The sequence below is a fragment of the Limulus polyphemus genome, unplaced genomic scaffold (genome assembly GCF_000517525.1).
Source record: "Limulus polyphemus unplaced genomic scaffold, Limulus_polyphemus-2.1.2 Scaffold1887, whole genome shotgun sequence".
NCBI classification, from domain to species: domain Eukaryota; kingdom Metazoa; phylum Arthropoda; class Merostomata; order Xiphosura; family Limulidae; genus Limulus; species Limulus polyphemus.
In genome coordinates this window covers 116,963-129,077 of record NW_013667497.1, presented here as the reverse complement: position 1 = coordinate 129,077, position 12,115 = coordinate 116,963, and the positions used below count along the sequence as shown (strand labels likewise).

Sequence of the window (12,115 nt, the reverse complement as noted above, 5' to 3'; positions counted from 1 at the left end):
AGTTGTTAGGGTTTTTTTCATCTAAAATAAAGCAACATTAATTTCTTGACAACCTAAAATATACAAAGTTACACAGTGTGTAGATAGGCACAATATGAAAATAATATATATAGAATACATAATAAACACACCTTTTCATACATCCTAATAAATAAAGCAATTGTGGGCTTTAGTACTTAAATTGAAAGCCTTATTTTGGATAAAAGCTAGAATGGTTAAAATCCTACACTAGAATTTTTTTGCCAGCATTCAAATGGCATTATCCAGTACAATTTCACAAACACAATCAGTTTTAAATAAGTCAAAACTGTGTGATAAAATTACACATGCACATTGCTTTCAAATAAATAAATGTGTTCCTGAATGCTTTTTTTTGAAAGAAAACATCTGCTCATGATTATTTTATTATACACAGGGCTAATAACATAAAATATGTGTGATGTCTGGTGAAAACTTAAGTAACAAACACACAGAGAAATGGGATATTGACCAACAGTAATAGTGATAGTTTATAACTAATGTAAAATGCAAGTTTTACTTGAAAGTATTATAATTTTAATTGAAACAATTTTTTAAATTAACCTTACTTTTTGTTTTTTAAACTTATAAAAACGATGAATTAGGTGTTACACTAAGTGGCAGACAAATTACAAATATTTTCATAATTGGTTTATTAATTCTCCCACATGTAATAAAAAAAGTGGCCTACAACAAAGTTTATCTGTAGCCATCCCTACTTCTGAATTGACAGACGAGAGGGAAGGCAGCTAATCAACACCGCCATCATCACTCTTATATTGTATCCATAGATTCAAAGTGCTGGCTCAATTTTTTAAGCAAGGGGACACAAACCATGGATTCTCAAATCCAGTTTTTTGACACATTATTTTTTGTAATTTGAAAACAACAGAAAGAACTTGCCAGATTCATAGTTTTCTTCATTTTTCTAACATTTTACTCTTTAAAGTATTGAACACTGAGCTTTATATGTTGCATTTAAAGGAAATAAATTATTTTACATAAAAGGTCCATGAATACTAATGTTAATGGCAGTATCAATTCTTAACAGTAATTCTCAAAAGATTTTCTGCAGGAGGATGATTTATCAAAGTATTGTTTGATAAAATTCTGCAGTTAATATTTTTACCATGGTATGTTCTATACTGTTTAACTCCACTTTTTTTTTCTCATTGTCCGTAATTTCTATTTTTACATTAATAAAATATTATTACTACATTTTTAATTATATAAGACTTTACTTTACATCATAAGGCCATCAGAAAAAAAATATTAATAATTTTCAAATAACAAAGACATCATCAGGTTCCTGTAACTCTCCCATTTGTGGAAATGATTTTAACCATTTAACATTTAAATTGTAAGAATGATTCTCTTCATTAATGGTCTTATTTTACTCTACACTGAATCAGATAAGAAATATAATTTTATTAAGATTAACTGATCAGTATCAAAAACTATAGGTTTTAGCAAATATTAAAATACCATCTAATTTGTGTGGTACAAAAAGTTTTGTTTTTATCAGTTGTTATTCATAAATATTTGTCTCTGCCTATAAGTACACTATCAGACAGTTTTACTCCATATATCAAATAATTTAATTTCGAAAAATAAAGGAGTTGCATGTACAAATTTAAATTTATTCAATTCTTGGAATGAAACTTTGTTGTTTTTTACACCAGAGAAAAAATGTATATTGGGAGCATTCTATGATAAACTGACAAATATGTAAATAACTTCAGGGTAAACTATTTATGATTTAAAATAAATATTTTCATGCTAATTCTTAATTTTTTTATTATTTTAAACTCTGAAATACACAAGGAAAACATCAATGGTTGGGTAAACCTTTTCATGATGATTCTTAAATTTTATTTACTATTTACTTGTGGTTTTAAATATTACCAAATAACATGATTTGTTTTTAAATTTCTTCAGACTGAAAATGTTAGTGTCTCTGTTAATATAAAATATTTGTTTGAATATATATTTGTGTAAGGTTTTCTACGAGTTTGACTACTTGTTTATTAAACTAAAAGTATATATATGTAAATATATATAGAGCACTAAACAGCACAAGTAAAAGGATACCTCAATAAACTTTCGATAATCTTCATTATTAGTACCACCTTCAGCCATCCTTCTTCTTTCCTCTTCATCTATGCTATTTGCAATGGCTGCCAATTCAACAGCTGTAAAATATTCACCTTGTAGCAAGTTGTTTAAGCAATGTTGGGCACAGAGTGAGCCTTCTTGCTGCATGAAGAGAAATTGTATACTTGTTCATTCATAACACAATTGATAAATTCCAATACATCCATTATCAAATATACCTTAAATATTCTTGAGTACAAATAACATAAGTATACACAATGAGATAAAAGTTAAAAATAAAACAAATTCCATATTTCCTACTTTTAAATAAACTTAAAAATCTATATACAAGTAATATATTTTAGACATTACTAAAATGTTCAAGAACATCTCTGCATATGTAGCAATATAGGAGGAATCCCACATACAGACCAAAATAACTGTAAAAGTATATCATAAAAGGCCCATATATTAATTATAAGAGGTGGTTCTTGTGTCTGTGAAGAATCAGCTGGTATGGATGTTCGAAAATCCTCTTCTATGTATATTTGATTTCAAGTTGGTTACTTATCAGCTATTAACTACTATATTGTAGATTGTCATTGAGTTTAAAATGTATTACATTAATTTTTACAATATTCTATTACATTTAATTTTCAGTCATAAAATGTGGCATAGCAGGGATTACAGATTAATGGCTTTATCATGTTTTCCCCTAGGGCTCAAATTTTTAATTTGAAATTGAAAACATTAAAAAACGACTTCTGTAAACAAGACTTCTTAGCCAAGATCTACATTTCTATGCCATTTAACAAAAAAAGGGTCAAAGTAAGCTCTTTTCTGGTAAGAAAATACATTTAACACTAGTTTCTTGGATAAAATATGAAATAAAGTCAATAGCATCACATATAAAATGAATGCTATAGTAACTGTAATTCATAGCATTTTAAATCAAATACTCTTTCCAGACATATAAAAACAGATACCAAGTTAAAGAAAAATAGAAACTGTTTCTTCAGCATTTATGAAGCAAATCTAAGTGCATGTAAATAACACATTAAGATAGTCAATTGGTTTTTGTTTGTTTCTAACAATGTTTAGGAATTCAATACATATCTAATTATGTTTCTTAAAAAATCTTTTCTCATTGCTTTCTGATCACCTATTAAACAAATTTTATTGAAATTTAGTAGCAAACTTTTTTCAAACATTGTCTAATCAGAAATGTGAGGAATACTATAACTTAAACAACTGTTCAATTAAACATTTTATTTTTTAAGGCCATATTTGCCTGATAGACAAAAGAACAAGAAAAGGTGAATATTAATTTTACTTTCATTAGAATTGACTATCTCATGCTCACTTTACATTCTTTGTCTTCTCTTGTTGACCTGGAAACTGTTCATAGACACAAACTGTGAAATGATGAATTTAAATATAATTTTAACAAGCTTCTACTAAGTTAAAGAAACTGGACCTTAAAGATGTACTTCACACCTTTGGTGCATTTTAAAATCTCTTAGAGTGGCAAAATACATAAAGTTAGTTATGCACAAAATGTATAATAAATTACAGGCCCTATCTGGCAAAAGTATGAAATAAGTTGAACAACAACAAAAAACAACTCATTATGGCCATCTACCAAGGAAACATTAAAGTGTGATATAAAGAAGCTTAATATTGATTTTCCTTCTCTATTTCTTCAGCATTTAAATTTTGAAATCTGAGCCAATTTTTTCCCTTTATAACAGTATCAGATACACAAATAAGAAGTGTAAAAAAAAACATCTACTAAGACACAGTACACTGTAGTTTAAGCCATGGATTCACTATTAACACATAATATAAAACACTTTCCCTAGTTTTCACAAATAAAAATTGAAAACAACAAAAGAAAAACTGTCCAAAAAAAAACATTTTACATTTTCATTTTTACCATTAAGTTGCCCTAAAATTATAGACTAGTTAGTCCTACTTTTGTAGTGCAAAAAATTTTAGTCTAATAAAACAAGCTTTACAAAATCATCTCCTAAAATATATTACAAATGAAAATCAACAAGGATTCACTGCAGGGAAATCCTCCCTTTCTCATCTCTTAAGTTTTTTGTGGTTCTTAAATTATCTGGATGATGGAAAGGATATGAATGTGGTGTACTTAGGTTTTCAAAAATCTTTTTGGTAAAGTTCCCCACATAACAAATTACCTAATAAAATCACATTTGATGAGGCAGTGGTGGACAATACAGAGTGCAGATGCACCCCAATGATTCTGGTGCACCATTTTTTTTATATGTTTGATAATAGTTTTGATATGTTCAAAAATGTATTAAAAATACAATAGGTTATTTACTTATTTACATGCTAGAGGAGTTTAGTAATGACCAAACACAGGCCCTCCTCCCTCCAATTGTGGAGTCCTGTTGAAGCATATTTGGTAGTCCAGTTAGTATTGTCATGTCCCTAATTCCAATCCACTGACTAAAGGGAGGCAACTGGCTGATAGCAAACATTTTATACCTTGTTATTATTATTATTAATAATCATTGTGTATAATTTCTTATATAATTATTTTACTTTTTAACACCAGGTAGTCAATGTAAATAAGTTGGTTTTAGTACTATTACTTCTACTACTATTTCATGCTTGAGGAGTTTCACAGTGGTCTTCGCACAGGCTATTCTTCTTCCAATAACTTCCCTTTAGTAATAATGCCCAATTTAATTTGAATTCAAGTAGCATCTGTAATTTCCACATACTTTAACACTTGTTTCGCTTCCATACTTTCACCCCCTTTCTTCCAGTTGACCAACACGACCGCTGCTCCATTGTTTCTCACTACATCAGTATACATGCTATTTCACTGAAAAAAATCATTCAGAGATCTTACCAGGTTTCCACAGGCTGGACCTTACCAACTACATTTTCCACTTTCTTATTGAATATGCCACAGTTGCATGTTTTTTTTTGACAAAAACCTGTCTCGAACTTTGTGATTAGGTAAGTCTGTCAGGAGTATGATCCTGTTATAATCTAAACTGCTACAGAACAACCACAAAACATTTTACTTGTATGCTTCATAATTGGTTATAAATTGCCCAGTTTTCACTGCTGACCATTCAAACACAAGATACCCATCTTTCCACATGGTTTCTGCCCATGCAGTCATACCCTTCATGACTGTGCCATCTGTTGCTCTGATCAGTGTCAGTCTCTTATTCCATGACCTTGGTTTTGTTAACCAGTCCTGACTTTTCCCTCTATACCCTGGTGTCAATCTTCATTGTGTTTATCTTGATGCCCTGTGCCTGGACTCAATTAATTCTCTTGATGTGTTCCAGTGGACATACCTCTTCTACAGTTTTCTTGGCCTCATTGGTCCATGACTTGACTGATTTCTGCATTGTTTGTCCTCTCTGTCAAGTGTTGATAGAATAGATGAGATATGACTTGTTGCTCCGAGTAACATTTAGCTGTCTAGAATCCTTTATCTTGTAATAATGCTGCTCAAACCAAGCCAAAAGTGCAGGGTATCACAGAGTGTTGATTTGGCTGTTCCTGTTTCTGTTCTCTTGCCTGCATTCTACACTCACTGTAACCTGGTCATTGCTGATGCACCCAAGTGGATTTCATACTTACTTCTAGTCATTTCTGTTTCTATGATGAAAAAAAACAGAGCTGTCAGAAGTCTTGATACTGCAGACACTATTTTTCACACATTTGTGCATCTTCTCCAGTCTTATACATGAATGTGTTGAAACCAGTATTTTCTAATATCAAGACTTCTAACAGTTTGATCCATTTACTGTAGTTTTTCAGTAACTGCTACTACACAGTGTTGTGTTACCTTATTATTATGACTATTGCTCTCATCAGACTGATAAGGCTTCTTAACTGCACTTTTTTGGGCTGCAGCATATTTGAGAAGGATAAGGTTCTTTACTAGTATCTCTCAGATGACCAATATCTGTGGACTTTGTCATTCTGCAGCCTGTCACAACACCCATAAATGTGGCAGTTTTTATGTGGTCCATTAGCTAAATTTCAAATGACAGCCCCTGGTATCAAGCATAACCATTATACATCTTAAAAGAAAGCCTGTTACTCCTAGAGTCTTTAGCTTCATTGCCAAAATGCCAATATCCACTTGACTGTCCGAATTTTCAAAGTCAAATAGCCTAACAGTGCAATGCTATAATGTTTGCATACATTGCTGGATGCTGTGTGATTACCTCAACATTTAAAACTAACCTTGCTCCTCCCACCTTGGTTGTCAGACAATCTTCTTCTCCAAATGTTAGTCTATTTGCAACTACTTTTTCCACGAGCTCATTTGACAATGCTAGCAGTCTATATTATTAGTATATATGTAAAATACTTCAATGTTTTCTGGTAAATTTGATTTTTTCAAAGCTACTGCTTTCTTGTATTTCTTAATTTTTACTAAAGTAAGTGCCTTGACGCTTCTTGTCACTAATCATTAAAACCTTATATATTTTTTACTAGAGAAGTTTTACCCTATCATTCTTTTTTTCTTTGAGATATTAAACTGAGTTATGAATTATTTATATCCTCACTACAATTATTACATGTATTCCTTTCAAACAAAACAGAATTATTGCTATTCATATAAATGAGTATATTAAATATTTTTTTATCTGATCCTAAAAATTATCCAACAGTAGGATATAAACATTCATAAAAACATGATCTAGGTATAATACATGTACAAAAAATTTATATTTTAAATATGACATATTGTGATCTTATTTCCATACTAATACACAGCCATAAAAAGGTTGACTGAAAAACAAACTCAAGTTATAAAAGTTTTTATAAATAATAATATAAAATCATGTTTATATATCATCAAAATTATGAAACTAATGCTATTACAATACAAGTTAAAGAAATGAAGAAGTAGACACATACTTGTGTATAGCCAGTTTTATTCATTTTTGATTTACTGCCACAAATGAGGAAATTTTCCAGACCAATCTAAGACAGATTAACTTAACTAAAAATAAAATGTACTTTTCAAGTTAAACAAGTTAGAGCATAAAAATTATGTTATTTCACTTTGTTTAACGAAGTAAGGGTAATTTATCTACATTTAGTGAAGTAAAAATCAGCAAAACAAATTTAATACTGATTAACATAACTGCAAAATAAAAATTACTTGTAACTGTAAGTTGTAATTGTACTGTTGTAGTTTTAGGCTTACCTTTTCATGAAAAATCGTCTCCATTTTCCAAAAATGATAAAACCTATTGCCTGGTTACACTTACAGTGGTAGGACTAGCTTTAGAATTCACGTGCTTATTTTCTTTACACAAATCTACAACTAAATTTGCACTTCTGAAGAGTGTTTGTTTTCAGTTTGATTAGAACTGCCTGAGGCTGAAGTAGAAGAAGTAGCAAAGAAGAAATGAGACAGAGTCAAACTGAGTGAGACTTTGGGCGACTAACTTACTTTAATTTTATATAAGATCCTTCTGAAACAGATCTATAGGATGGAAGATTTGCAACACGATAACTAGAAATAAGTAATTTCGTGTAAAATCATCATAATCAATAAAAATTTAGTTACAACTTCTTTAGACAAACTATAAAGCAAATTATATTATTAACTATCTTCTACACCCTTTGAACACGACTATGATATCCAAACGCCCTCTATTGAAAAACATACGGGGATGGTAAATTTGACATTTTTATAAAAAACCCAATATAATTCATAAACATAATAACATATACTAATCAGCCCCATAATGTAAGGAAATGAAAAACAAATACTTGTAGTGATCGTTACATAAAGAAACATTAAAAATATAATAAGACTATAAGATAGCACATAAAATATGAAATTATTTTCAAATAAGAATTCATTTGTTAATTTTTAAAGTAAAGAAATGACGATTCATATCTTGCTGTAACGCACAGGTAGATCATGTTACGGCTCGCCATGGCCAGGTGGTTACGGCACTCGACTCGCAATCTGAGGGTCGCGGGTTCGAATCCCCGTCACACCAAACATGCTCGCCCTTTCAGCCGTGGGGGCGTTATAATGTGACGGTCAATCCCACTATTCGTGGTAAAGAGTAGCCCAAGAGTTGGCGGTGGGTGGTGATGACTAGCTGCCTTCCCTCTAGTCTTACACTGCTAAATTAGGGACGGCTAGCGCAGATAGCCCTCGTGTAGCTTTGCGCGAAATTCAAAAACAAAACAAACAAACAAAACAAAAGATCATGTTACGAAATATTAACACCAAAGTAGAGCATTAAATCTTAATAATTAACGTAATTTTAATAACTTCAATAAAAGATAACAATATTGAAAGTACATAATAATCAATCTCGAACTTAGCATGTGTAGAAAAAAAATTACAACTTTATCTTGCAAATAAGCTAGTTAGAGGATTTCAACTATAATTAAAGTCGGAGGTGTCATATTCTAATCGAAGCAAAAAATATTATTGATTTAAGGAAGTCGCGTCTTAAACCTAATTCCACTAAGACGTGGAGACGGAAAACTATTTTTCTAGCCTGTGACTAAAACTGACCTTAGCCCTTGAGGGTCATACAACGTTTAAACTCCATCTTATTTACTAACACAAATAAAATGCAATCTAAATGAGAATACTATGGGTAGACTCTAGAGTTACCGTAAATCTTTAGGCATTTCAGTGATATATTATTGGCAAATTGAATTTCAAGCATAAACTAAAAAACTCGACAATTTACCTTTCTTATAAGATACCGTAAATCTTTAGGCATTTCAGTGATATATCATTGGCAAATTGAATTTCAGGCATAAACTAAAAAACACGACAATTTACCTTTCTTATTAGATCTTCAAAGTTCAAGGAAAGACAAGTGCTGAAAAATTGTGATATCATGTTAACGAGAACGCCTCATTTTCAATACTTTGTTTCATTGTTTAAATAAATATTTTCCTGTCTTTGAAATACAGACGAGGTATATATATATATATATATTTGATTCAGCACTTTTAAGACGTAATTGATAAATGTTTTACTTTCAATAGAATCAATGATCACTTTATATGTTTTGACACAGCTGGAAATTGTGTCCATAGACTCAGTAACTGTTAGATTATTAATTTAAGTAATAAACAAGCTTCTAATAAATTCAATAAATTATATTTTAATATCGCTTAGCATTAGGCTTGTTTGTTTGAAGTTATTCACAAAGCTACACAATGGGCTATCTGTGCTCTGCCCACCACGGGTATCAAAACCCGATTTCTAGCGTTGTAAGTCCGCAGACATACCGCAGTGCTACTGGGGGCTAGCATTAGGCAACCAGAATGTGGAACAAAATTAATAGTGGAAGAATTAAATAACTAAATAGGTTCAGATGGCTGAAATAGTGAAGCTAAGAAATATTTTCTTTTACATATCATAACCAATTTTCAATTTGTGAGACAAATAAACAAAATCAGTACCCGATTACTAAGATCATGGTTATGACAGCCAAACGATACATTACGTAGGCAATGCCGCATGTTAAAATGAAAGGAGAAAACTTCTGTAAAGGAAAAGTATATATATATAATGGGATTTTAGAGAATCAAAGAGTTATTAATGCAGTAGAAGTCAGCTGTCCCTTCAATGGATAAGTCCTAACTATATAGATAAATCTCCTGCTAAGGTAACTTCTATAATGTAGTTTGTACCCTAATTTCATTTGTCTGTGCTACATTTGCAAATCTATTTCTTACCTTTCAAATTATATCAAAATGTCTTTATACTTTAAAGAAAAATACGACCTTTTTTTTCAATATCGATTAAAAAAAATAGAAAAATATAATAGGTTTAATCAAAAATGAAGTGGTGGCAAGGTCCAAATATACCTATATCACATAAATGTGAAGCTAGCTTTTAAAAGATCTTACTTTGAATATGTCTTGTTAAAAATCTTCTATGTCCCTTTATTTACGTAATGAGCTTTTCTTGGCAACTGTGAACAGGTGCTTAAAACGTTATTGAATAATGAATGTCAACTACTTGTAAATACTTAAGATTCATTATGGAGAAGAAACGTTCAAGAGAATAAATATGCAACATTCTCTATTTACCAATTTTTTAAATGCAAGCTGTCAGCTGCCTTATTTAAGATCAATTTTGTTGTTTTTCGTTCGCAATCGCTTATGTTAAAGTATGAAAGAATGTGGTCTCAAATCCTGGGGAATACAAATATCTTTAATTTCGTTGTTATTTCGCTATAAGTAACAAAAGGTGAAGGTTACAGCGTGATTTTAACTTTAGGTAAACGTAATTAGCTCATTCAGTACATTGAAACAACATAATTTTTTAAACATATATCAAAAGTTCTTAAGCCATATGTATAGTGAATAGTGCTTTATTTTTGAAATTAAAAATTATAGATTACGCTGAAAATGTAGTCATTGACATTTATAAAAAAAACAAAAACAACTCGTTTCTATTTTGAGTAAAAGTTTAAATTTTCTTTTAACTAAATTGTTTCAACACTTTCCCCTACTTTAAATACAAGAATCAAAGTCCACAGCTGCATGCAGTATTAACATGGATTACTGATTTTATTACTTTAAAGGAAATACCAGTTTATATTTATTTAAAATGATGGATTTTTATATTATTAAATATTTTAGTTACTTTATGGACTAAGTTGTTTTTCCTTTAGATATCCCTTCTTTTTGATTAAACCTATTATATTTATTTCTTCTTTTTGAACCTGTCTTCGGTTGATCTGCTCCAGTCTGACCTGTACCGTTCGAAAACTTTCTGATCTTTCTATAAGATCTTGAAATTCTAGGACCCTTCTGGAAGAAAATAAGAAATACGAACAACTTTTATCTAATTAGTATATAGAAATAATTTATATAAGCTCTGTTTTATGAGTATTTATCATTGTGAATTAAATTTAAATATAAATTGACGAATTGGGTGGCCCAAAATTAACAACATGATCTGTCATGCTTTATAATAACTGCCTGTGATTTAAATTAAGGTGGCTTAGTGCACACTGGAGATTAAACACATTTTGTGGAAATAGTAACAGGTAGTAACTAGTGGATCTTACTATACTATTATAATTCATTTGGTGTTTCACCTGATATTTTTTTAAAGAAATTACCTTACGAAATTCAACAGTAGTCTTAGAAATACTATTTTGTTCAATAGGATCATCTCTTTAAAATGTTGTTAGGTGAAATGTCGAGGAAACAGTAATGACATACAAAACTTCACTTGTTACTGGTTGTTTCTCTTTTTAATAAAGGTAATAATAGCTGAGTATTCAAATGAATATTTTAATGTGTTTTATTGCACTTTTTAAACTCAGGTATGATTCCAACTGTTGTCTCAACTCACATTTAATGCTTTTACATAACATGTTTACAAATGGGACTGAGGAAAATGGCCAAATACACCTATAGACACAGACAAAGCCATCTTTAATTTAGAACTGCTTACCAAGTGGAAGACAAATAGTTAGCAACATCCGCCGCCTACCCGCTTGAAGATGGAAAACAAACAGACACTGATGCAAATGAACGTTTACCATACTTGGGCAACAACATAGCTAAAAGTAAATACATAGAAGTTGCTGTTTCTGTCCTGTACAAATGGAGTTAATGATGTGAGAGACTCGCAAAATTTGTACAGATCAAATAATAAAAAAAAATTCATTCCCTTTTTCTCTCACCATATATATTAAACAAGATACAGCTTTGATGAAGTCATGCTACGACTAGAAAAAGTAGCAGTTTCTTACTGACTACCCAATCATGTGTTTAGTTCTCTTTTTGTTGATTGTTTTTGAAGTCCAAAATATGCAATTTATTAAAGTATAAACTGTGAGATTTTGACTAATAAAAGTCTTTGCAACACATTGTTCCATTTGACTGAAAGCTATTTTCAATCCAGAAATTATTTTTTTACAATACCTTTTGGGTGTAAAATTAAAAAAATATGTTTGTTTGTTGTTAAGTGCAAAGCTGC

General features: G+C 30.5%; 1 protein-coding gene across 1 annotated transcript in view; it reads right to left on the bottom strand.

Moving 5' to 3' along the window:
• Nucleotides 1-7,760, bottom strand: part of LOC106465259 (ataxin-3-like) — an 18,835-nt gene extending 11,075 nt beyond the window's left edge. Inside the window, exons 1-2 of the mRNA XM_013925464.2 lie at nt 7,334-7,760; nt 2,110-2,274 (exon numbers count right to left, since the gene is read on the bottom strand). Coding sequence (XP_013780918.1) covers nt 2,110-2,274; nt 7,334-7,357 — 189 coding nt within the window. The 5' untranslated portion in view covers nt 7,358-7,760. The remainder of the gene's footprint in view (nt 1-2,109; nt 2,275-7,333) is intronic.
• Nucleotides 7,761-12,115: the final 4,355 nt, after the last annotated feature.